The sequence below is a fragment of the Coregonus clupeaformis genome, unplaced genomic scaffold, assembly GCF_020615455.1.
Source record: "Coregonus clupeaformis isolate EN_2021a unplaced genomic scaffold, ASM2061545v1 scaf0486, whole genome shotgun sequence".
Classification (NCBI taxonomy): domain Eukaryota; kingdom Metazoa; phylum Chordata; class Actinopteri; order Salmoniformes; family Salmonidae; genus Coregonus; species Coregonus clupeaformis.
The window spans coordinates 172,501-200,000 of NW_025533941.1; the positions used below are offsets into that span (position 1 = coordinate 172,501).

Below are 27,500 nucleotides of genomic sequence, written 5' to 3' on the forward strand. Positions count from 1 at the left end.
TCACTGAAAGTTGACTTTTTGTTTGTTTTTGTTTTGTTTCTTGTTTTGCGATGAGACAAGCAAAGCAGGCAAAAAAAAAAACTGTAGAACTTCGTAAAAAAGATTGCAAGTAAAAACACACTAATGCCATGTTAAGTAACCAAATTTCTTTTTTTTTCATTTTTCATCGATAAACTGCATTTCCCACAATACAGCAGTTACATATTTTTCTTGCCCTTCCCACATACCATCACCATGGAGATTCTCTTCTCCCCAAACACAAATGACCACAGACCACATCATTTTAAATCTTCTTCATACAAAGACAGTTCTCTTTATAACCTGTACATTGATATCCATAGATTTAATCTGTGTATATTCAACCACCTGAACCATTGAAGAGCCTCTTTATATGCACTTAGTCATTTTTTACAAATCTTTTAAACAATTTTCGACAAAAGGATCGACGAGTTTCCAACGTCTGAGAAATTAAGGCAACAAAGATTTCACTTATTTTTTAGTTCTCTAGAAAACTACATTTTAAATCATGAAAATAATAAAAAATAAAGTAGCTTAATATGAAAGGAAGACAACTCATTTCATTTTTTTGTTTTTTTTCTCTAGAACTTTGCCTCCTCTTCTAATAAAAAACTATCATGATCTCAAAACCTACCTGCGCATTCAAATGTATTTTTTGTCAGTTTGTTATTTTCTTTTTCGAAGAACGACTCCAGTTTCATGCTGGCCGCTCAATAAACTCAATGTCCCATACGGCACCTCTCCATCTTCGGAGACTTATCTCAACCTCTCTCTCTCTGTCTCCTTCTCTCTCTCTGTCTCCTTCTCTCTCTCTCTGTCTCCTTCTCTCTCTCTCTCTGTCTCCTTCTCTCTCTCTCTGTCTCCTTCTCTCTCTCTCTCTCTCTCTCTCTCTCTCTCTCTCTGTCTCCTTTTCTCTCTCTCTGTCTCCTTCTCTCTCTCTCTGTCTCCTTCTCTCTCTCTCTCTCTCTCTCTCTCTCTCTCTCCTCTCTCTCTCTCTGTCTCCTTCTCTCTCTCTCTCTCTCTCTCTCTCTCTCTCTGCTCTCCTCTCTCTCTCTCTGTCTCCTTCTCTCTCTCTCTCTCTCTCTCTCTCTGTCTCCCTCTCTCTCTCTCTCTGTCTCTCTCTCTCTCTCTCTCTCTCTCTCTCTCTCTCTCTCTCTCTCTCTCTCTCTCTGTCTCTCTCTCTCTCTCTCTCTCTCTCTGTCTCCTCTCTCTCTCTCTCTCTCTCTCTCTCTGTCTCCTTCTCTCTCTCTCTCTCTCTCTCTCTCTCTCTCTCTCTCTCTCTCTCTCTCTCTCTCTCTCTCTGTCTCTCTCTCTCTCTCTCTCTCTCTCTCTCTCTCTCTCTCTGTCTCCTTCTCTCTCTCTCTCTCTCTCTCTCTCTCTCTCTCTCTCTCTCTCTCTCTCTCTCTCTCTCTCTCTCTCTCTCTCTCTCTCTCTCTCTCTCTCTCTCTCTCTGTCTCCTCTCTCTCTCTCTCTGTCTCCTTCTCTCTCTCTCTCTCTCTCTGTCTCCTTCTCTCTCTCTCTCTCTCTCTCTCTCTCTCTCTCTCTCTCTCTCTCTCTCTCTCTCTCTCTCTCTCTCTCTCTCTCTCTCTCTCTCTCTCTCTCTCTCTCTCTCTCTCTCTGTCTCCTTCTCTCTCTCTCTCTCTCTCTGTCTCCTTCTCTCTCTCTCTCTCTCTCTCTCTCTCTGTCGCCTTCTCTCTCTCTCTCTCTCTCTCTCTCTCTCCTTCTCTCTCTCTCTCTCTCAGGACAGATACAAAATAAAGTCTTTTTTTGGTGCCTGTGCAAAGTTAAAGCGATCGCCTCTCTTTGTCCTCCTTTGTTCATCCATTCCTTTTCCATTCCTCCAGTGCTTCAGTGCAGCCCCTGTCTCAAGGCGGTTACTGGAACAATCCCTCCTAATCCTCCTGTTACCTGAGAAAGAGAAGGAAAATTATTGTATTTTTTTTTATTGAACCTTTAATTTAACAGGGAGTCACCCTGAGACCAAGGTCTCTTTTACAGATGAGCCCTGTATACACATCAATGCACATCACTATACACTATACACATCACTATACACCATACACATCAATACACATCACTATACACTTTACACATCAATACACATCAATATACACTATACACATCAATACACATCACTATACACTATACACATCAATACACATCACTATACACTATACACATCAATACACATCACTATACACTATACACATCAATACACATCAATATACACTATACACATCAATACACATCACTATACACTATACACATCAATACACATCACTATACACTATACACATCAATACACATCACTATACACATCAATACACATCAATATACATCACTATACACTATACACATCAATACACATCAATATACACTATACACATCAATACACATCACTATACACTATACACATCAATACACATCAATACACATCAATACACATCACTATACACTATACACATCAATACACATCACTATACACTATACACATCAATACACATCACTATAGACATCAATATACATCTATATACACTATATACATCAATACACATCACTATACACTATACACATCAACTTACACTATACACATCAATATACACTATACACATCAATACACATCAATATACACTATACGCATCAATACATATCAATATACACATCAATGCACATAAATATACACTATAGACATCAACACACATCAATATACACTATACACATCAATACACATCAATATACACTATACACATTAATATACATCTATATACACTATATACATTAATGTACACTATACACATAAATACACATCAATATACATCAATATACACTATACACATAAATATACATCAATATACACTATACACATCAATATACATCAATATACACTATACACATCAATACACATCAATATACACTATACACATCAATATAAATCAATATACACATCAATATACACTATACACATCAATATACACTATACACATCAATATACATCAATGTACACTATACACATCAATATACATCAATATACACTATACACATCAATATACACTATACACATCAATATATATATAAATATATATATGGTCCTCTGTAGCTCAGCTGGTAGAGCACGGCGCTTGTAACGCCAAGGTAGTGGGTTCGATCCCCGGGACCACCCATACACAAAAATGTATGCACGCATGACTGTAAGTCGCTTTGGATAAAAGCGTCTGCTAAATGGCATATTATTATTATTATTATACATCAATATACACTATACACAACAATATACATCAATATACACTATACACATCAATATACACTATATACATCAATATGCACTATACACATCAATATACACTATACACATCAATACACATCAATATACACTATACACATCAATATACATCAATATACACTATACACATCAATATACACTATATACATCAATAGACACTATACACATCAATATACAATATATACATCAATATACACAACACACATCAATATACACTATACATATCAATACATATCAATATACACTAAACACATCAATATACATCTATATACACTATATACATTAATGTACACTATACACACAAATACACATCAATATACATCAATGTACACTATACACATAAATATACATCAATATACACTATACACATCAATATACATCAATATACACTATACACATCAATACACATCAATATACACTATACACATCAATATACACATCAATATACACTATACACATCAATATACACTATACACATCAATATACATCAATATACACTATACACATCAATACACATCAATGTACACTATCCACATCAATTTACATCAATGTACACTATACACATCAATATACATCAATATACACTATACACATCAATATACACTATACACATCAATATACATCAATATACACTATACACATCAATATACATCAATATACATCAATATACATCAATATACACTATACACATCAATATACACTGTATACATCAATATATACTATACACATCAATATACACTACACACATTAATATACACTATACACATCAATATACACAATACACATCAATATACACTATACACATCGAAACACATCAATATACACAAGAAAGCAAGGCAAGGCAAGTGGGGAGAGGGAAAGACAATGAGAGACTCCAGTCATCCACAAAGTATTATAAATGGAGTAGAAATAGACATTATAGTGTTAGAAATGGAGTAGCTCAGCTGGTAGAGCACGGCGCTTGTAACGCCAAGGTAGTGGGTTCGATCCCCGGGACCACCCATACATTAAAAAAAATATGCACGCATGACTGTAAGTCGCTTTGGATAAAAGCGTCTGCTAAATGGCATATTATTATTATAAATGGAGTAGAAATAGGAACTATAGTATTTCATTTACAGTGCAATTCATTTGAGTCAGCAAACAATCTGATCAGTGATCACAGTCGGTGGCTTGGCTGCAGCATGTGCTAACTTTGATGATATTAAATGGCAATTCTACACTATTCTTTTATATTGAGGTTCTCACTTCTGAGTCTGGAGGGAGGTGTGTGTCTTTACTTAGTCTGTTGGTAGGAGTAGGCAGGTGAGTCGTTGTCCAGGGGTGGCTGTCCGTTAGGGTCCTGTGAGGAGGGGGGTATATTCTGGGGCGAGCCCTCTGTTACCACTGCCTGATAAGAGATGGAAGAACCAGGAAGAGACAGAGGAAATGAGGTCACAGTTATCATAAGTCAGGAAGAGACACAGGAAATGAGGTCACAGTTATCACAAGTCCACCTTTACAGTTGATTCTTGAGATCCACGTTCATAAAACTCAGACTTTTTGTGAATCATCCATTGATCCCAAATGGGATATACAGTACGTTTCCCAAAATACACAAACATTTGAATTATGCACCGACATCTCACAGCCAGATCACCCCGTGATACAAGTCAATATTCCACGTCCATCCATGTCTGAGGACGTCGGGAGATGACTTGGAAACCGGACATTAGGGGCAACAGTGAGCGCTGTGACCTTCAAGTAGGTTTTGGTTTTAGCAGGGCATTGAGGACAGGGATGGCAGATGGGCGTAAACATCTGCCTCTGGTGCCAAAAGGTTGCACGTTTGAACTCAGCGATAGAAACTTGTTTTTGAGATTTTTGTTTTAAGCCTATCCCAAACCTTAACCCTAACATTAAACATGTGGAGGTAATGCCTGATCTTAACTGTAAACACTGCTAAATTTGACATTTGGAACTTAGTTAAGTGTGGATGTTGTGGGTTTACAGTAAGTACTGCATGGTGCAGGGTTGTGGGTTTACAGTAAGTACTGCAAGGTGCAGGGTTGTGGGTTTACAGTAAGTACTGCATGGTGCAGGGTTGTGGGTTTACAGTAAGTACTGCATGGTGCAGGGTTGTGGGTTTACAGTAAGAACTGCATGGTGCAGGGTTGTGGGTTTACAGTAAGTACTGCATGGTGCAGGGTTGTGGGTTTACAGTAAGTACTGCATGGTGCAGGGTTGTGGGTTTACAGTAAGTACTGCATGGTGCAGGGTTGTGGGTTTACAGTAAGTACTGCATGGTGCAGGGTTGTGGGTTTACAGTAAGTACTGCAAGGTGCAGGGTTGTGGGTTTACAGTAAGTACTGCATGGTGCAGGGTTGTGGGTTTACAGTAAGTACTGCAAGGTGCAGGGTTGTGGGTTTACAGTAAGTACTGCATGGTGCAGGGTTGTGGGTTTACAGTAAGTACTGCAAGGTGCAGGGTTATGGGTTTACAGTAAGTACTGCATGGTGCAGGGTTGTGGGTTTACAGTAAGTACTGCAAGGTGCAGGGTTGTGGGTTTACAGTAAGTACTGTATGGTGCAGGGTTGTGGGTTTACAGTAAGTACTGCAAGGTGCAGGGTTGTGGGTTTACAGTAAGTACTGCATGGTGCAGGGTTGTGGGTTTACAGTAAGTACTGCATGGTGCAGGGTTGTGGGTTTACAGTAAGTACTGCATGGTGCAGGGTTGTGGGTTTACAGTAAGTACTGCATGGTGCAGGGTTGTGGGTTTACAGTAAGTACTCCCTGGTGCAGGGTTGTGGGTTTACAGTAAGTACTGCATGGTGCAGGGTTGTGGGTTTACAGTAAGTACTGCATGGTGCAGGGTTGTGGGTTTACAGTAAGTACTGCATGGTGCAGGGTTGTGGGTTTACAGTAAGTACTGCATGGTGCAGGGTTGTGGGTTTACAGTAAGTACTGCATGGTGCAGGGTTGTGGGTTTACAGTAAGTACTGCATGGTGCAGGGTTGTGGGTTTACAGTAAGTACTGCATGGTGCAGGGTTGTGGGTTTACAGTAAGTACTGCATGGTGCAGGGTTGTGGGTTTACAGTAAGTACTGCATGGTGCAGGGTTGTGAATGCAGCTGTCTTACACTTACTTCCATTGGATTAAGGCCTTTACTTTGAAATGTATGTTGTGAGTGCAAGCGCTGTATTGTACATGGCTCAGGAGTGGTCTATAACTTACATCCACTGAGAGGGTGGGGCCAGGCACTGCAGTGCACTGAGGAATGCAGGTCCCTTGGTTCAGTATGGATGTTGTGTGTTATGGTGTTGTGGGTTAGGGTTAGGGTTAGGGTTAGGGTTAGGGTTAGGGTTTGGGTTAGGGTTAGTGCTGCATGGTGCAGGGTATAACTTACGTCCACTGAGAGGGTGGGGCCAGGCACTGCAGTGTACTGAGGAATGTAGGTCCCTTGGTTCAGTATGGGTGTTGTGTGTTATGGTGTTGTGGGTTTGGGTTAGGGTTAGGGTTAGGGTTAGGGTTAGGGTTAGGGTTAGGGTTAGGGTTAGGGTTAGTGCTGCATGGTGCAGGGTATAACTTACGTCCACTGAGAGGGTGGGGCCAGGCACTGCAGTGTACTGAGGAATGTAGGTCCCTTGCATTGGAGCAGCTGCTGCTGCAGCAGACATGTACTGCTATCAGAGAGCAGGGAGAAACACATTTACATGGATATTTTAGTCATTTAGCAGATGCTCTTATCCAGAGCAATTTACAGTTACAGTTAGTGCATTCATCTTAAAATAGTTAGTCATAGTAAGTACATTTGTCCTCAATAAAGTAGTTTTCAGCGAGGTCAGAGCTAGTAACGGGGGGAAAAAAAGTCAAGTGCGAGTGTTAGTTTATGAAAGGCTTTTATTTTTGGGGGGGTGGGGGGGGTTGAGGTGGTGGGTGCTGTGGGATTATTTAAGATACTTTTCGGGAAGATGGGCAGGGACTCTGCTCTCCTAGCTTCAGGGGGAAGCTGGTTCCACCATTGGGGTGCCAGGACAGAGAAGAGCTTGGACTGGGCTGAGTGGGAGCTGCCCTCCCGTAGGGGTGCGAGGGCCAAGAGACCAGAGGTGGCAGAACTGAGTGCTCGGGTTGGGGTGTAGGGTTTGAGCATAGCCCGAAGGAAGGGAGGGGCAGTTCCTCGTGCTACTTCGTAGGCAAGTATCATGGCCTTGTAGTGGATGCGAGCTTCAACTGGAAGCCAGTGGAGTGTGCGGAGGAGCGGGGTGACATAGGAGAACTTGGGAAGGTTGAACACCAAGCGGGCTGCAGCATTCTGGATAAGTTGCAGGGGTTTGATGGCACAAGCGGGGAGCCCAGCCAACAGCGAGTTGCACTAGTCCAGACAGGAGAGGTCAAGTGACTGGATTAGGACCTGTGCCGCTTCCTTGTGTGAGGATGTTGTAGAGCATGAACCTGCAGGAGCGAGTCACTGCTTTGATGTTTGCAGAGAACGACAGGGTGTTGTCCTGGGTCACACCAAGGTTCTTTGCACTCTGGGAGGGGGACACTGTGGAGTCAACCGTGATGGAGAGGTCTTTGAGCGGGCAGGCCTTCCCGGGGAGGAAGCAGCTCTGTCTTGTCAAGGTTGAGCTTGAGGTGCTGGGCCGATATCCAAGCTGAGATATCTGCCAGGCACGCAGAGATGTGTGTCGCCACCTGGGTGTCAGAAGGCGGAAAGGAGAATAGTAGTTGAGTGTCATCCACATAGCAATGACAGGAGACACCATGTGAGGATATGACGGAGCCGTGTGACTTGGTGTATAGAGAGAAGAGGGCCTAGAACTGAGCCCTGGAGGACACTAGTAGTGAGAGCACGTGGTGCAGATACAGATCCTCTCCACGTCACCTGGTAGGAGCGGCCTGCCAGGGAGGGTGCAATCCAAGAGTGTGCAGAGCCTGAGACGCCCAGCCCTGAGAGGGTGGAGAGGAGGATCTGATGGTTCACGGTGTTGAAGGCAGCGGAAAGATCTAGGAGAATGTGAACAGAGGAGAGAGAGTCAGCTTTGGCAGTGCGGAGAGCCTTCATGACACAGAGAAGAGTAGTCTCGATTGAGTGACCCGTCTTGAAGCATGACTGGTTAGGGTCAAGAAGATATTTCTGAGAGAGATAGCGAGGGAGTTCGTCAGAGTCAGCACGCTCAACTGTTTTGGAAAGAAAAGAAAGAAGGAATACTGGTCTGTAGTTTTTGACGTCAGAAGAGTCTAGTGTTGGTTTCTTGAGGAGGGGAGCGACTCTGGCCATTTTGAAGTCAGATGGGACACAGCCAGTGGAAAGGGGACAGTGCGAGTCATAGGATGCGGAAAGGGAGGAGAGTAGGGTCGAAGAGGCAGAATCAGGAGACAGGAGGGAGAAGGATTTAGCAGAAGGGAGAGATGATATGATAGAAGAGGAGAGAGTAGTGGGAGAAGGAGAGTGAAGACTGCGATGGCACATGACCATCTGGGTAGGGGCTGAGTGGTTAGGGTTGGAGGAAAGGGAGACAGAAAAGGAAACAAAGTAGTGATCAGAGACATGGAGGGGGGTTGCAGTGAGATTAGTAGGCAAATAGCCTCTAGTAAAGATGAGGCCAAGCGTATTGCTTGCCTTGTGACTAGGAAAGAGTGAGGTCAAAAGAAGCAAGGAGGCAAAAGAAAGAGTTGAAAATAAATGAATCGAGGGCAGACGTCAGGAGGTTGAAGTCGCCAAGTACGACGAGCAGTGAGCCATCGTCAGGAAATGAGCTTATCAAGAACTCTATGGACACCTGGTGGGCGATAGAGGACACAGTAGGATTACAGTCAGGGGGACTTACGGTTCCTGTGTTGCCCAGGGACATGTGGTTCATCTGCTGTGTTAGAGGAGCCATCATACTGGAGGGCTGCATGGACATGCAGTGGTCCATAGCTGAGGTTATCACAGCACCCTGGTGGAGGGAGGGGGAGGAAGAGAGAAAGAGAGAGCGAGAGAGAGAGAGAGAGAGAGAGAGAGAGAGAGAGAGAGAGAGAGAGAGAGAGAGAGAGAGGAGAGAGAGAGAGAGAGAGAGAGAGAGAGAGAGAGAGAGAGAGAGAGAGAGAGAGAGAGAGTAGACCATAAGAAACAACATTCTCTGGTCTGATGAAACCAAGATTGAACTCTTTGGCCTGAATGTCAAGCGTCACGTCTGGAGGAAATCTGGCACCATCCCTACGGTGAAGCATGGTGGTGGCAGCATCATGCTGTGGGGATGTTTTTCAGCGGCAGGGACTGGGAGACTAGTCAGGATCGAGGGAAAGATGAACGGAGCAAAGTACAGAGAGATCCTTGATGAAAACCTGGTCCAGAACGCTCAGGACCTAAGACTGGGGCGAATGTTCACAGCTGTAGAACAATACTATCAGTATGATATAGATGGAATCTAACAGCTGTAGAACAATAATGTAAAGTACAGTTTAGACTGATTGATTACTATGAGCCTGTAATTAGTGTTCTGGAGCTGTAAAGTACAGTTTAGACTGATTGATTACTATGAGCCTGTAACTAGAGTTCTGGAGCTGTAAAGTACAGTTTAGACTGATTGATTACTATGAGCCTGTAACTAGAGTTCTGGAGCTGTAAAGTACAGTTTAGACTGATTGATTACTATGAGCCTGTAACTAGAGTTCTGGAGCTGTAAAGTACAGTTTAGACTGATTGATTACTATGAGCCTGTAACTAGAGTTCTGGAGCTGTAAAGTACAGTTTAGGTAAAGTTTAGACTGATTGATTACTATGAGCCTGTAATTAGAGTTCTGGAGCTGTAAAGTACAGTTTAGACTGATTGATTACTATGAGCCTGTAACTAGAGTTCTGGAGCTGTAAAGTACAGTTTAGACTGATTGATTACTATGAGCCTGTAACTAGAGTTCTGGAGCTGTAAAGTACAGTTTAGACTGATTGATTACTATGAGCCTGTAACTAGAGTTCTGGAGCTGTAAAGTACAGTTTAGGTAAAGTTTAGACTGATTGATTACTATGAGCCTGTAACTAGAGTTCTGGAGCTGTAAAGTACAGTTTAGACTGATTGATTACTATGAGCCTGTAACTAGAGTTCTGGAGCTGTAAAGTACAGTTTAGGTAAAGTTTAGACTGATTGATTACTATGAGCCTGTAATTAGAGTTCTGGAGCTGTAAAGTACAGTTTAGACTGATTGATTACTATGAGCCTGTAACTAGAGTTCTGGAGCTGTAAAGTACAGTTTAGGTAAAGTTTAGACTGATTGATTACTATGAGCCTGTAATTAGAGTTCTGGAGCTGTAAAGTACAGTTTAGACTGATTGATTACTATGAGCCTGTAATTAGAGTTCTGGAGCTGTAAAGTACAGTTTAGACTGATTGATTACTATGAGCCTGTAACTAGAGTTCTGGAGCTGTAAAGTACAGTTTAGACTGATTGATTACTATGAGCCTGTAATTATAGTTCTGGAGCTGTAAAGTACAGTTTAGATTGATTGATTACTATGAGCCTGTAATTAGAGTTCTGGAGCTGTAAAGTACAGTTTAGACTGATTGACTGTGTAATTAGAGTTCTGGAGCTGTAAAGTAATTTATTGCAGCAGCTCTGGACCTGAAGCAAGGATATGCATATTTTTGATACCATTTGAAAGGAAACACTTTTAAGTTTGTGGAAATGTGAAATGAATGTCGGAGAACATAACACATCCGATCTGTTAAAAGATAATACAAACAAAAAAACATACGTTTTCTATTTATTATTTTGTTCCATCTTCTTTGAAATGCAAGAGAAAGGACACAATATAATATTTTAGTTTAGGCGCAATTTACTTGCGAACATTAGAAAAAGTTTAGGTTTAAACTTTTTCTCTGTCTCAAAATGCGCATCAGCATATTACAAATTGACGTAGGTGGACGTGATCGAACACTTTTCCATGAAAACGCCCTTAACTGAAGTCAAATAGCACAATTTGATTTTCAAACTTACTAAAAACACACAATAAAATGTAACTGGATGAATAGCTCACAGTGTAATGACCCTAGTTCCTGGTAATTTTCACTGTGTGTGTCAAGTTCAAATCCCAGGCGAGATTACGTTTTTTCCTTGGAAATGTAGAATGACATGAATTGTGATATTGTGTTGCCAAGGGAAGTGCAGCCAAAACCTTGTAAACAGGTTGGAACCGGTTCAGGGAATACAACCAAAAACATTTTTCAAGGAACAGAACCAGAACCGAGAATAAAAGTGATCTATACTGTTCTGGAACAGAACCTTTATTTTAAAAGCATGGGAACCAGTTAACAACGTTCTTTTACGTTCCGGGCATTTCTTTCTGGTCCAACATTAGTAAGCCAACTCTCTGAAGTTCAAAGACATTCAATGTTCCTTCATAGAAGACACTCCTCCGTAGGTATAATTCTGTGGGCCTAATTCAGATAATGGAAGTCATAACAACAAGATGTCCAGCGCTTCATGCCCAGCTGTCTCCTCACCCGCAAAATTTCAGTCGCATCTCGCACCCTACACTATATTTGTCAGTCCAATGCATGTACATAGCTTGCCCGCTCCATAGCAAGCTGCTCTATCCATTGGTGAAGTATTTAATTTCAAGATAAATGTTTTTTGTCAAATGATTTCAGAGGTTTAAAAAGGAACAGAAAGGAATGATAGAAACCGTTACTTTAAACTGTTACTGTCCCCTAAAGATTCACAGTCAAGCAGCATTAGCAGCATTAGCAGCATTAGCAGCATAACAGTGAAGCAGCATTAGCAGCATTAGCAGCATTAGCAGCATTAGCAGCATTAGCAGCATTAGCAGCATAACAGTGAAGCAGCATTAGCAGCATTAGCAGCATTAGCAGCATTAGCAGCATTAGCAGCATTAGCAGCATAACAGTGAAGCAGCATTAGCAGCATTAGCAGTATTAGCAGCATTAGCAGCATTAGCAGCATAACAGTGAAGCAGCATTAGCAGCATAACAGTGAAGCAGCATTAGCAGCATTAGCAGCATAACAGTGAAGCAGCATTAGCAGCATAACAGTGAAGCAGCATTAGCAGCATTAGCAGCATTAGCAGCATTAGCAGCATAACAGCCAAGCAGCATTAGCAGCATTAGCAGCATTAGCAGCATTAGCAGCATTAGCAGCATTAGCAGCATTAGCATCATAACAGTCAAGCAGCATTAGCAGCATTAGCAGCATTAGCAGCATTAGCATCATAACAGTCAAGCAGCATTAGCAGCATTAGCCACCTGGAAGCGATGGTAATAAGGGTACATGACAGCTAAGGCTCTTCAACTGTTATTTGACGATGAACGTAAATGTTGTATAGAGATTCTTAATTTTTTTCCTGTAAAAGCACATGGAGGGTGTGAAACAGATTAGCAAAAATGTGCGATTTTGTCATATATTCGAAAACATGCCTTTTTAATTTTGTCTAACGTTAATAGCTAGTAGGCTATTAAAGTAGAACAAAAAACCTTGAATTTGGAGGTTTAAAATATCCCTCTAGTGGCCAAGTCAACCTATTTGAAGAAATGCCATTGGTTGGTGGATATAAAGGCTAAGACATGAAAGGCCGATGTGAAATTTCTTACAGGAAATAGTCACTGCCACCTGACCAGGTTAGCATAGGGCTAAATGTGCCAGATTATGTGACAGGAACAGCTAACATGTAGCGTTTCACTACGTGCAACCACGTCAACGATTTTAATTGCAATTTTGAAATTGAGAAAAAGTTTAAACTTGTTCTAATGTTCGCAGGTATGGACCCAGGGTACCTGACAGAAAAGCTTGGGTATTAATAACATGCCATTTAGCAGACGCTTTTATCCAAAGCGACTTACAGTCATGTGTGCATACATTTCTACGTATGGGTGGTCCCGGGGATCGAACCCACTACCCTGGCGTTACAAGCGCCATGCTCTACCAATTGAGCTACAGAGGAACACAATGCTATTGTGGAGCATTGTTTGGTTTTCCAGGATGTCTTCAAGCCTATTGAAACTCTCCAACGAAAAGCATTCGAAACAAATTACTTTACTTATGGTGAGATTTTCCCAATACAGCACACTCCTCTTGTAAGAATAACAACCATGACTCACCCTCGATAATTGATTCTTAAACAATTGATTCTTAATTGATTCTTAAAGAATGTATTCTTAATTGATTCTTAAAGAATGTATTCCTAATTGATTCTTAAACAATGTATTCTTAATTGATTCTTAAACAATGCATTCTTAATTGATTCTTAAACAATGTATTCTTAATTGATTTTTAAACAATGTATTCTTAATTGATTCTTAAACAATGTATTCTTAATTGATTCTTAAACAATGTATTCTTAATTGATTTTTAAACAATGTATTCTTAATTGATTCTTAAACAATGTATTCTTAATTGATTCTTAAACAATGTATTCTTAATTGATTTTTAAACAATGCATTCTTAATTGATTCTTAAACAATGTATTCTTAATTGATTTTTAAACAATGTATTCTTAATTGATTCTTAAACAATGTATTCTTAATTGATTCTTAAACAATGTATTCTTAATTGATTTTTAAACAATTTATTCTTAATTGATTCTTAAACAATGTATTCTTAATTGATTCTTAAACAATGTATTCATAATTGATTTTTAAACAATGTATTCTTAATTGATTCTTAAACAATGTATTCTTAATTGATTTTTAAACAATGTATTCTTAATTGATTCTTAAACAATGTATTCTTAATTGATTCTTAAACAATGTATTCTTAATTGATTTTTAAACAATGTATTCTTAATTGATTCTTAAACAATTTATTCTTAATTGATTCTTAAACAATTTATTCTTAATTGATTCTTAAAAGGGAAGCACATAGTGTAGGGATTTTTCAGTCCTGTAGTTTCTAGAAATTATGTGTGTTTTATCTTAACCCCCAAAACTACCTCCTGATAATGTCCACTGAAACTGACACGTTTCACTCGCACGCGCAGACACACACACACACACACACACACACACACACACACACACACACACACACACACACACACACACACACACACACACACACACACACACACACACACAAACACATACACACACACACACACACACATACCACACATACACACACACAGGGATTACTTCACTTTCAGAGTCACTTTAGATTGGCAGATCTTAATACCAGGGTTGTTGCCATTAGCCACATTTCCAATATTAAAGTATGGGAACAGTCTCTCAGTAAATCGGACTTTAAGGGTGTAGATGAGTGTCATGTATTGGGGGTCGTAGAAGGACACCTGGCCCCGGTCGTAGTCCAGCTCCACTCTGATCCTCTGGGGTCTCCTCTGCAGAGTGATGTCACCTCTTCCTCCTATGTACCTCCCACTCCGCTGCGATATACACCACATTCCATTCTTTGGTGTTGCATCCCGCTCCCCCTTCCTGTCAATGGACTCTTTAGCCACGCCCAAAACCCAGTCAGGATGGTCTCCCACCTCCAACTCCCAGCTGTGCATTCCTGAGCTGAACCCCTCAGAGCCCAGAACATTTGTGTACCTCATAAATCGCTCTGGGTTGTCAAGGAACTGCTGGGCTGCGCCTGGTCTTCTCACGCTGGTCAGATCATCAGTTAGCAAGAGACTGGGATGTGCAGTGTTGGGGTCCAGAATCACAGGAGTGTATTTGAGGATCCCCTGCATCTTCTCCCAGACTCTGAACTGCAGGTTGCCCAGGTGTTTGGCCACGTCTATCAGAGCTCCTGAGGCCAGCTGTGGATCCAGCAGTGTGTACTGGGATCTATCCTTTGTGGTCTTGAAGTTCTGCAGGAATGAGATGTCTTCAGCTTTCAGCTCCTTCTCTATGGCTCTGATTGTGTCTGAAAGTGATGATATCTTTCTGCTCATCTCTTCAATCTTCTTCTTCATCATCTGACCCTTCTGCTCCTCTTCCTCCCTCAGTGCAGCTATCCTGGCCTCCTCTTCCTCTTGTAGAAACTGGTGAAGCTTCTCAAACTCTTTGTTAATCTGCCTCTCTGTGTGCTGGGCCTGGCTCTTAATGTGCTCTGCTGTTTTATCACAGGATAGTTTAACTTCATTAAACACCTCTAGGTACTTCTGTAAGGGTTTCAGGGCAGTTTGAAGTTCCTCCTTAAGATCCTGCACAGCCTCATCTACAGGGACACAGTCGTGAGATTTATGTACCTTTGAATCTCGACACACCAAACAGACGGGCTGTTTATCCTTAAGACAGAAGAGTTTGAATTTCTCACAGTGCAGACTGCAGAGCACCTCAGACCCAGCCGAAGCTCTCTGGCTTCGCTCCTGTACCTCAGACCCAGCTGAAGCTATCTGGCTTCGCTCCTGTAGGAAGGCCTCACATGCGTCATTTAATGCCAGGTTACGAGGAGGTGCAGTCATAGCTATAGGAAATCTTCTCCTACACACTGGACATTTCCAAGGTTTCTTTTCTGCCCAGTATTCCTGCTGACAGACTTTACAGAAGCTGTGGCCACACGACAGGATGATAGGATCCTTGAAGATGTCACAGCAGATAGGACAGGAGAATCTGTCCGCTGGGAGAGATGATCTGGATGCCATTTTCTCACACAGTGCCTCTCCCTGTTCTGTAACAGCTTCTGGAATTTACTCTCCACAGTTTCCACTTTTCAAGGGAAAGTAATCCACTCAAATACAGTCCCAAATCCAACCCAAAAAAGTGAAGCTGCACTTGGAGATTACAGTTCTGATGATGGTGTGTCCTTCTAATATCTCTCTCTCTCTCTCTTACGATGTGAATCCAAACGTTGCTTTGCGTTGTGGATCCACCAGAGCTGAACACCGTAGAGCTCAACGTCACAGCAGTGAGCTGTCCTCAGCTTGCACAGGTGGGGTTCACCGATAACCAAGAGTGGTTAGACAGGTAACTTGTGTTTACAGTTGACGCCAACAACCCTGATCAGCCAATCAGCGATGTCTTTGAGGTCATTTTACATTTTGGTTATCGAGAAACCTTTGATCATGCAGAAGAAAAAAAATTGGTTGAACTTATTGTAGTTGTGTAGCAATAGGAGAATGATTGGAATGTAATTGCTGGTTTTACATCTAATGACTTTAAGGTTTTCGAATGGTATCGGTCAGTACCCCTCAGAACGTACAAGGAAGGATCACGCCTCTGTTGGTACTAATGACAAAAACAAACAGTATCTCCCTGTTGACACCACAGTAAGGTGGGTGGGTGGCTTGGTTCTCCTATCCTTGTGGGACCTAAAATCCCCAAAGTCCCCACAAGTAAAGCAAGGAAAATTCTCCCTTGTGGGGACATTTCCCAAGTCCCCATGAGGACAAAGGCTATTTTAAGCTTAGGGGTTCGGTTTAGGGTTAGGGTTAGAATTAGGGTTAGGGTTAGAATTAGGGTTAGGGTTAGTGGTTAGCTTTAGGGTTTGGTTTAGGGTTACAGGTTAGGGTAAGGGTTAGGGTAAGGGGTTAGTGGTTAGGTTTAGGTTTAGGGTTCAGTTTAGGGTTAGGGTTACAGGTTAGGGTAAGGGGTTAGTGGTTAGGTTTAGGGTTCGGTTTAGGGTTAGGGTAAGGGTTAGGGTAAGGGTTAGGGTAAGGGTTAGGGTAAGGGTTAGTGGTTAGGTTTAGGGTTCGGTTTAGGGTTAGGGTTAGGGTTAGTGGTTAGGTTTAGGGTTCGGTTTAGGGTTAGGGTTACAGGTTAGGGTAAGGGTTACGGTAAGGGTTAGGGGGTTAAGTTTAGGGTTAGGGGTTCGGGAAAATAGGATTTTAAATGGAAATTAATTTTAGGTCCCAGTGAGGATAGAAGAACAAAACGTCTGTGTGTGTGTGTGTGTGTGTGTGTGTGTGTGTGTGTGTGTGTGTGGTGTGTGTGTGTGTGTGTGTGTGTGTGTGAGTGTGTGTGTGTGTGTGTGTGTGTGTGTGAGTGTGTGTGTGTGTGTGTGAGTGTGTGTGTGAGTGTGTGAGTGTGTGTGTGTGTGTGTGTGTGTGTGAGTGTGTGTGTGTGTGTGTGTGTGTGTGTGTGTGTGTGTGTGTGTGTGTGTGTGTGTGTGTGTGTGTGTGTGTGTGTGTGTGTGTGTGTGTGTGTGTGTGTGTGTGTGTGTGTGTGTGTGTGTGTGTGTGTGTGTGTGTGTGTGTGTGATGTGTGTGTGTGTGTGTGTGTGTGTGTGTGTGTGTCTGCAACCGGAGGGAGCTGGAAGTGGCACAGTACTGTTTGTTCCTGTCAGGTACCGGTAGTTAACAACAATGAGATCTCAGGATAGGATGTCTGGCATCAAATCTATTTACCACACACACACACACACACACACACACACACACACACACACACAATCAAGCAAAGCAGGAAGCAGGAGGAGTTGATTCAGAACGCAGCAGCACGTGTGTTAACGAAGACCAGAGGTAGATCACATAACATCAAGACTGTGGAATGCAGAGTTTGGTTTTCGCCAGGCATAATGGGACCCATCTCGTCCAAAAAGTTGACTCAAGTTTGCCAAAAAGCACCTGGATGATCATCAAGACTCTTGGAAGAACGTTCTATGGACAGATGATTCAAAAGTATAACTTTTTGGACGACATGGTTCCAGTAATGCCTGGCGAAAACCAAAGTCTGCATTCCACAGTAAGAACATCATACCAAAGGTCAAGCATGGTGGTGGTGGTGTGATGGTGTGATGGTTTGGGGATGCTTTGCTGCCTCAGGACCTGGACGACTTGCCTTAATAGAAGGAACCATGAATTCTGCTCTGTATCAGAGAATTCTACAGGAGAATGTCAGACCATCCGTCTGTGAGCTGAAGCTGAAGCGCAGCTGGGTCATGCAGCAAGACAATGATCCAAAACACACAATCAAGTATACATGAAAATTGCTAAAAAGCAACAAATTGGAAGTTTTGGAATGGCCTAGTCAAAGTCCAGACCTAATCCCAATTGAGATGTTGTGGCAGGACTTGAAACGAGCAGTTCATGCTTGAAAACCCACACGTCACTGAGTTAAAGCAGTTCTGCATGGAAGAGTGGGCCAAAATTCCTCCACAGCGACGTGAGAGACCGATCAACAACTACAGGAAGCATTTGGTTGGAGTCATTGCAGCTAAAGGTGGCACAACCAGTTATTGAGTGTAAGGGGGCAATTACTTTTTCACACAGGGGAATTGGGTGTTGCATAACTTTGTTTATGAAATAAATGAAATAAATATGTAATTGTTGTGTTATTTGTTCACTTATGTTCCCTTTATCTAATATTAGGTTTTGGTTGAAGATCTGATAACATTCAGTATCAAAAATATGCAAAAGTAGAGAAAATTAGAAAGGGGGCAAATAATTTTTCATAGCACTGTATATCTTATTTACTTTATTTATTTTAGCCCATTTTATAGACCTATATCTAATTTATTTGAATGCATTAGTATCTCATCACTGGTATTTTAATATTGTTTTACTGTTTTTATATTATGATTTTAATTTGTCTACTTTTGCTATTTCTCTCTTTGTATTTATTTGTTAAGCCGTAAGAAATGTGCTCTATAAATAAAGTTTGATTTGAAGAGGAAGACATTTAAAGCGCAAAAAAAAAAAAGACTGATCTCTGACGATGACTCCTCAACAAATGTCCGTGCATCAAATGGCACCCTACATAGAGCCCTGGTCAAAAGTAGTGCACTATATAGGGAATAGGGTGCCATTTTGGATGCGGTCAATGTCTCAGATCCTTTAAACTCCTTTTTGTCTTTGACTCCACAAATGGATGGTAGTCATAGTAACAGAGGAAGAATCACTAGAATCCTCTATTCTTTTGGTTGCATTCCTGTTCTCTGCAGCTTAGCTAATGCACTTCAGCATAGTTGGGCTAGTACGGTCATTTCCTGAAGGGGCTTTGTAAGTAAGACATTCCGTCTGTCATTAAGCTGTAGAAAGTTTCTCAAACTAATGTGGCGCTTCTATGAGGATCTCGAAGTGCAGCCCTGGACACAGAGTGCGTGAATGTGTGCACATGCACATTGTAAAGGCTAATGCCTAGGCTTTAGCTCAGTGGGCTAACACAGTCATGTGGTGTGCAGGGCCCAGTTGGGCACACACCACCATAGTATTTTCACATGGAGAAGTGTGTGCTTACTTCTTTCTACAGTACCTCAAATATCCGACATTTCTGAAAAATAGTTGGGGTGCTAAATTAGAGGAGAGACGGTCTGCCATGTTTCCTAACATCTGAGACACAGACAGTATGCTGTCCTGTCTTCCTGAAGGCTGAAATAGATACTGAATGCTGTGAGAACTGAACAGACTGGATAGAGACTGTATCATGTCTTCCTAAAGGCTGAAATAGATACTGAATGCTGTGAGAGCAGACTGGATAGAGACTGTATCATGTCTTCCTGAAGGCTGAAATAGATACTGAATGCTGTGAGAGCAGACTGGATAGAGACTGTATCATGTCTTCCTAAAGGCTGAAATCGATACTGAATGCTGTGAGAGCAGACTGGATAGAGACAGTATCATGTCTTCCTACAGGCTGAAATAGATACTGAATGCTGTGAGAACTGAACAGACTGGATAGAGACTGTATCATGTCTTCCTAAAGGCTGAAATAGATACTGAATGCTGTGAGAGCAGACTGGATAGAGACTGTATCATGTCTTCCTGAAGGCTGAAATAGATACTGAATGCTGTGAGAGCAGACTGGATAGAGACTGTATCATGTCTTCCTGAAGGCTGAAATAGATACTGAATGCTGTGAGAGCAGACTGGATAGAGACTGTATCATGTCTTCCTGAAGGCTGAAATAGATACTGAATGCTGTGAGAGCAGACTGGATAGAGACTGTATCATGTCTTCCTGAAGGCTGAAATAGATACTGAATGCTGTGAGAGCAGACTGGATAGAGACTGTATCATGTCTTCCTGAAGGCTGAAATAGATACTGAATGCTGTGAGAGCAGACTGGATAGAGACTGTATCATGTCTTCCTGAAGGCTGAAATAGATACTGAATGCTGTGAGAGCAGACTGGATAGAGACAGTATCATGTCTTCCTACAGGCTGAACTCGATACTGAATGCTGTGAGAACTGAACAGACTGGATGGAGACTGTATCATGTCTTCCTGAAGGCTGAAATAGATACTGAATGCTGTGAGAGCAGACTGGATAGAGACTGTATCATGTCTTCCTACAGGCTGAAATAGATACTGAATGCTGTGAGAGCAGACTGGATAGAGACTGTATCATGTCTTCCTAAAGGCTGAAATAGATACTGAATGCTGTGAGAGCAGACTGGATAGAGACTGTATCATGTCTTCCTGAAGGCTGAAATAGATACTGAATGCTGTGAGAGCAGACTGGATAGAGACTGTATCATGTCTTCCTACAGGCTGAACTCGATACTGAATGCTGTGAGAACTGAACAGACTGGATGCAGACAGTTAACTTAGAGAACACACAGATTGTTTCATTAAAGCATCCATCTCTTCTGAAGTCTGAGATACAGACAGTATACTGTCATGTTTTCTTGAAGGCTTGGTGAGACACTATGCTGTGTGAGAAGAGAACAGAGAACAGACTCCTCTCCGTCTTCCTCTCAGCACCCCTTATAGATGTACGTTCTTAATTTGATCACCCTGTTGCAGGAGAACTTTCCTGCAATGCAGGACATTTCAAACTTGTTTAAAAATGCTTCTGAAGTTTGTAATTTTCACTTGAAATTTCAGACTTGATTTTCTTTTGTATCAACACCCTACAAAAATGTCCATTAATTATAATCCACATAATAGGTCACATTTCCTGTTGCTGCAGGATAATTTACTGCTGTAGCAAACAGGCTCAAATTAAGATCTTACATCTGTAGCTGATTGATCTGTTGGCAGGTGTTGATGTGTTGCTACGGCGCCTAGAAAGCGCTAGCTACAGCCCAGACAGACAGGGACCAATCAGCTGGTCCGGGTCCTTTGCTCAGACTGTCTGATCAGAAACAAACCAGGGCTGGTTCCCAAAAGGACCACTATTCCCTATATAGTGCACTACTTTTGACCAGAGCCTATGGGGCACTACATAGCGAACAGGGTACCATTTGGGATGCAGGCCACAGGACTAGACTTGCTACTACACACCGTTGTCTCTTTTTTCTTCCCTGTTCCTCTTCCCAGGCTGTCAAAGGTCTGATCTAGTGGGCTCTTCCCTGCTCCTCTTCCCAGGCTGACAAAGGTCTGATCTAGTGAGCTGTAGCACTGCTGTGAGAGAGCCAGGCCAGGGAAGTGTAGGGGACAGACTAGACACAGAGCTCAGTCCCTCTCTACCGGACCTGTAGGGCCCAGACCAGACCGCTCGGGGTGGGAACACAGAGGCTCGCTCAGCCCCTCTCTCTCTCTGAACTCTCACATTATGGCTGCAATTGTCTTTTCGACCAGTAGGGGGAAGTCTTTCATTGTTGATGTGACTAGATAAAGCAGTACAGTATAGGCCTGAGCTGTAATCCTTTATCTCCCCTGTCCAGCTCCATTCCTGCATGTTGGTGTTCACACTCCACCCAAACCCCTCTCTGCTCCACCTTAGTCCCAAACCCCTCTCTGCTCCACCTTAGTCCCAAACCTCTCCCTGCTCCACCTTAGTCCCAAACCCCTCCCTGCTCCACCTTAGTCCCAAACCCCTCTCTGCTCCACCTTAGTCCCAAACCCCTCTCTACTCCACCTTAGTCCCAAGCCCCTCTCTGCTCCACCTTAGTCCCCAACCCCTCTCTGCTCCACCTTAGTCCCAAACCCCTCCCTGCTCCACCTTAGTCCCCAACCCCTCTCTGCTCCACCTTAGTCCCAAACCCATCCCTGCTCCACCTTAGTCCCAAACCCCTCTCTGCTCCACCTTAGTCCCAAACCCCTCCCTGCTCCACCTTAGTCCCAAACCCCTCTCTGTTCCACCTTAGTCCCAAACCCCTCTCTGCTCCACCTTAGTCCCAAGCCCCTCTCTGCTCCACCTTAGTCCCAAACCCCTCTCTGCTCCACCTTAGTCCCAAACCTCTCCCTGCTCCACCTTAGTCCCAAACCCCTCCCTGCTCCACCTTAGTCCCAAACCCCTCTCTGTGACTGTGCTACAGACAGACAGATTCCAGGTCACAGCTGATCTGTTCTGTTATAGCAGACTGGATTACTTACTACAGCAGATCTTGTCCTCCACTGAGGTTCTCATTCAGGAGGAATATGCGAGGGCGTGTCCAATGGGCTTTGAAAGCACCTACACAAATAAGTAATTCCACGCATGCCCACAGACACATGCAAGTACATACAGAGATACAAGCAAGCACAGACTCACTCACTCAATCACACACACACACACACACACTATGACACACACACACACACACTATGCGATGGCAGGGTTGTACTTACGGTAGGTTGCATAACATACTGTTGATGAGGCATCCAGGATGTACTCTGGACCTGTGGAGAGACATATTCGGTAATGGTACCTCAACTCCTCTGATTACACACCCCCACCCCTCTATCCCTCCGTCCCTCCACCCCCCTGTCCTCTCATTCTCAACCCGTCCCTCCACCCCCCTGTCCTCTCATTCTCAACCCGTCCCTCCACCCCTCCTGTCCTCTCATTCTCAACCCGTCCCTCCACCCCCCTGTCCTCTCATTCTCAACCCCGTCCCTCCATCCCCCTGTCCTCTCATTCTCAACCCGTCCCTCCACCCCTCCTGTCCTCTCATTCTCAACCCGTCCCTCCACCCCTCCTGTCCTCTCATTCTCAACCCGTCCCTCCACCCCTCCTGTCCTCTCATTCTCAACCCGTCCCTCCACCCCTCCTGTCCTCTCATTCTCAACCCGTCCCTCCACCCTCCTGTCCTCTCATTCTCAACCCGTCCCTCCACCCCTCCTGTCCTCTCATTCTCAACCCCGTCCCTCCACCCCTCCTGTCCTCTCATTCTCAACCCGTCCCTCCCCCCGTCCTCTCATTCTCAACCCGTCCCTCCACCCCTCCTGTCCTCTCATTCTCAACCCGTCCCTCCACCCCTCCTGTCCTCTCATTCTCAACCCGTCCCTCCACCCCTCCTGTCCTCTCATTCTCAACCCGTCCCTCCATCCCCCTGTCCTCTCATTCTCAACCCGTCCCTCCACCCCTCCTGTCCTCTCATTCTCAACCCGTCCCTCCACCCCTCCTGTCCTCTCATTCTCAACCCGTCCCTCCACCCCTCCTGTCCTCTCATTCTCAACCCGTCCCTCCACCCCTCCTGTCCTCTCATTCTCAACCCCGTCCCTCCACCCCTCCTGTCCTCTCATTCTCAACCCGTCCCTCCACCCCTCCTGTCCTCTCATTCTCAACCCGTCCCTCCACCCTCCTGTCCTCTCATTCTCAACCCGTCCCTCCACCCCTCCATTCCCCCTATCCCCTGTTTTCTGTCTCCTGTTGTCCCTCCATACCCTAATGACCCATTCTTCCCCCTCTCCGCTCCTCTCCGCTCCTCTCCTACCCCCAGCCACCCATCTCCTATAGAATAGAACAGTAAAATGAGACTATATTTCTGTGTACACTACCGGTCTAAAGTTTTAGAACACCTACTCATTCAAGGGTTTTTCTTTATTTTTACTATTTTCTACATTGTAGAATAATAGTGAAGACATCAAAACTATGAAATAACACCCATGGAATCATGTAGTAACCAAAAAAGTGTTAAACAAATCAAAATATATTTTATATTTGAGATTCTTGTAATAGCCACCCTTTGCCTTGATGACAGCTTTGCACACTCTTGGTATTCTCTCAACCAGCTTCATGAGGTAGTCACCTGGAATGCATTTCAATTAACAGGTGTGCATTGTTAAAAGTTCATTTGTGGAATTTCTTTCCTTAATGTGTTTGAGCCAATCAGTTGTGTATTGGTACCTCAAGGTAGCGGGGGTATACAGAAGATAGCCCTATTTGGTAAAGGACCAAGTCCATATAATGGCAAGAACAGCTCAAATAAACAATGAGAAACAACAGTCCATCATTACTTTAAGACATGAAGGTCAGTCAATACGGAACATTTCAAGAACTTTGAAAGTTTCTTCAAGTGCAGTCGCAAAAACCATCAAGCGCTATGATGAAACTGGCTCTCATGAGGACTGCCACAGAAATGTAAGACCCAGAGTTACCTCTGCTGCAGAGGATAAGTTCATTAGAGATACCAGCCTCAAAAATTGCAGCCCAAATAAATGCTTCACAGAGTTCAAGTAACAGACACATCTCAACAACTGTTCAGAGGAGACAGCGTGAATCAGGCATTCTTGGTCTAATTGCTGCAAAGAAACCACTACTAAAGGACACCATTAAGAAGAAGACACTTGCTTGGGCCAAGAAACACGAGCAATGGACATTAGACTGGTGGAAATGTGTCCTTTGGTCTGGAGTCCAAATTTGATGTTTTTGGTTCCAGCCTCCGTGTTTTTGTGAGACGCGGTGTGAGTGAACGGATGATCTCCGCATGTGTAGTTCCCACCGTAAAGCATGGAGGAGGTGTTATGGTGTGTGGGCGCTTTGCTGGTAACACTGTCTGTGATTTATTTAGAATTCAAGGCACACTTAACCAGCATGGCTACCACAGCATTCTGCAGCGATACGCCATCCCATCTGGTTTGGGCTTAGTGTGACTATCATTTGTTTTTCAACAGGACAATGACCCAACACACCTCCAGGCTGTGTAAGGGCTATTTTACCAAGAAGGAGAGTGATGTAGTGATGCATCAGATGACCTGGCCTCCACAATCCCCCGACCTCAACATAATTGAGATGGTTTGGGATGAGTCGGACCGCAGAGTGAAGGAAAAGCAGCCAACAAGTGCTCAGCATTAGTGGGAACACCTTCAAGACTGTTTGAAAAGCATTCCAGGTGAAGCTGGTTGAGAGAATGCCATGAGTGTGCAAAGCTGTCATCAAGGCAAAGGGTGGCTATTTGAAGAATCTCAAATCTCAAATATATTTTGATTTGTTGAACACTTTTTTTAATGGGAAGAAGGATGCTGCATACTTTCACAACTCAGCTGTGCTTTACCTTTCAACTGGTATTGTCTCTGTGTTTGAACTGCTGTGTCTGTCAGTCTACTGGTAGTTGTCTCTGTGTTTGAACTGCTGTGTCTGTCAGTCTACTGGTAGTTGTCTCTGTGTTTGAACTGCTGTGTCTGTAAACCTACTGGTAGTTGTCTCTGTGTTTGAACTGCTGTGTCTGTCAGTCTACTGGTAGTTGTCTCTGTGTTTGAACTGCTGTGTCTGTCAGTCTACTGGTAGTTGTCTCTGTGTTTGAACTGCTGTGTCTGTCAGTCTACTGGTAGTTGTCTCTGTGTTTGAACTGCTGTGTCTGTAAACCTACTGGTAGTTGTCTCTGTGTTTGAACTGCTGTGTCCGTAAACCTACTGGTAGTTGTCTCTGTGTTTGAACTGCTGTGTCTGTAAACCTACTGGTAGTTGTCTCTGTGTTTGAACTGCTGTGTCTGTCAGTCTACTGGTAGTTGTCTCTGTGTTTGAACTGCTGTGTCTGTCAGTCTACTGGTAGTTGTCTCTGTGTTTGAACTGCTGTGTCCGTAAACCTACTGGTAGTTGTCTCTGTGTTTGAACTGCTGTGTCTGTAAACCTACTGGTAGTTGTCTCTGTGTTTGAACTGCTGTGTCTGTCAGTCTACTGGTAGTTGTCTCTGTGTTTGAACTGCTGTGTCTGTCAGTCTACTGGTAGTTGTCTCTGTCTTTGAACTGCTGTGTCTGTCAGTCTACTGGTAGTTGTCTCTGTGTTTGAACTGCTGTGTCTGTCAGTCTACTGGTAGTTGTCTCTGTTTGAACTGCTGTGTCTGTAAACCTACTGGTAGTTGTCTCTGTGTTTGAACTGCTGTGTCTGTCAGTCTACTGGTAGTTGTCTCTGTGTTTGAACTGCTGTGTCTGTCAGTCTACTGGTAGTTGTCTCTGTGTTTGAACTGCTGTGTCTGTCAGTCTACTGGTAGTTGTCTCTGTGTTTGAACTGCTGTGTCTGTCAGTCTACTGGTAGTTGTCTCTGTCTTTGAACTGCTGTGTCTGTCAGTCTACTGGTAGTTGTCTCTGTCTTTGAACTACTGTGTCTGTCAGTCTACTGGTAGTTGTCTCTGTGTTTGAACTGCTGTGTCTGTCAGTCTACTGGTAGTTGTCTCTGTGTTTGAACTGCTGTGTCTGTAAACCTACTGGTAGTTGTCTCTGTGTTTGAACTGCTGTGTCTGTAAACCTACTGGTAGTTGTCTCTGTGTTTGAACTGCTGTGTCTGTCAGTCTACTGGTAGTTGTCTCTGTCTTTGAACTGCTGTGTCTGTCAGTCTACTGGTAGTTGTCTCTGTGTTTGAACTGCTGTGTCTGTCAGTCTACTGGTAGTTGTCTCTGTGTTTGAACTGCTGTGTCTGTCAGTCTACTGGTAGTTGTCTCTGTGTTTGAACTGCTGTGTCTGTCAGTCTACTGGTAGTTGTCTCTGTGTTTTAACTGCTGTGTCTGTCAGTCTACTGGTAGTTGTCTCTGTGTTTAAACTGCTGTGTCTGTCAGTCTACTGGTAGTTGTCTCTGTGTTTGAACTGCTGTGTCTGTCAGTCTACTGGTAGTTGTCTCTGTGTTTAAACTGCTGTGTCTGTCAGTCTACTGGTAGTTGTCTCTGTGTTTGAACTGCTGTGTCTGTCAGTCTACTGGTAGTTGTCTCTGTCTTTGAACTGCTGTGTCTGTCAGTCTACTGGTAGTTGTCTCTGTGTTTGAACTGCTGTGTCTGTCAGTCTACTGGTAGTTGTCTCTGTGTTTGAACTGCTGTGTCTGTCAGTCTACTGGTAGTTGTCTCTGTGTTTTAATTGCTGTGTCTGTCAGTCTACTGGTAGTTGTCTCTGTGTTTGAACTGCTGTGTCTGTCAGTCTACTGGTAGTTGTCTCTGTGTTTGAACTGCTGTGTCTGTCAGTCTACTGGTAGTTGTCTCTGTGTTTGAACTGCTGTGTCTGTCAGTCTACTGGTAGTTGTCTCTGTGTTTGAACTGCTGTGTCTGTCAGTCTACTGGTAGTTGTCTCTGTGTTTGAACTGCTGTGTCTGTAAACCTACAGGTAGATGTCTCTGTGTTTGAACTGCTGTGTCTGTCAGTCTACTGGTAGTTGTCTCTGTGTTTGAACTGCTGTGTCTGTCAGTCTACTGGTAGTTGTCTCTGTGTTTGAACTGCTGTGTCTGTAAACCTACTGGTAGTTGTCTCTGTGTTTGAACTGCTGTGTCTGTCAGTCTACTG

At 43.3% G+C, this 27,500-nt stretch overlaps 2 protein-coding genes across 2 annotated transcripts in view; both read right to left on the minus strand.

Annotated features, from left to right (window-relative positions):
• Nucleotides 1-1,688: 1,688 nt before the first annotated feature.
• Nucleotides 1,689-27,500, minus strand: part of LOC121543743 (RNA-binding motif, single-stranded-interacting protein 3-like) — a 151,042-nt gene continuing 125,230 nt past the window's right edge. Inside the window, exons 9-13 of the mRNA XM_045215620.1 lie at nt 22,646-22,696; nt 9,110-9,220; nt 6,869-6,961; nt 4,579-4,688; nt 1,689-1,926 (exon numbers count right to left, since the gene is read on the minus strand). Coding sequence (XP_045071555.1) covers nt 1,923-1,926; nt 4,579-4,688; nt 6,869-6,961; nt 9,110-9,220; nt 22,646-22,696 — 369 coding nt within the window. The 3' untranslated portion in view covers nt 1,689-1,922. The remainder of the gene's footprint in view (nt 1,927-4,578; nt 4,689-6,868; nt 6,962-9,109; nt 9,221-22,645; nt 22,697-27,500) is intronic.
• Nucleotides 14,352-16,098, minus strand: LOC121542580 (nuclear factor 7, ovary-like). Its single transcript, XM_041852002.2, has one exon. It carries the CDS (start codon nt 15,856-15,858, stop codon nt 14,401-14,403), a length of 1,458 nt encoding a protein of 485 aa, XP_041707936.1. The 5' UTR covers nt 15,859-16,098; the 3' UTR covers nt 14,352-14,400.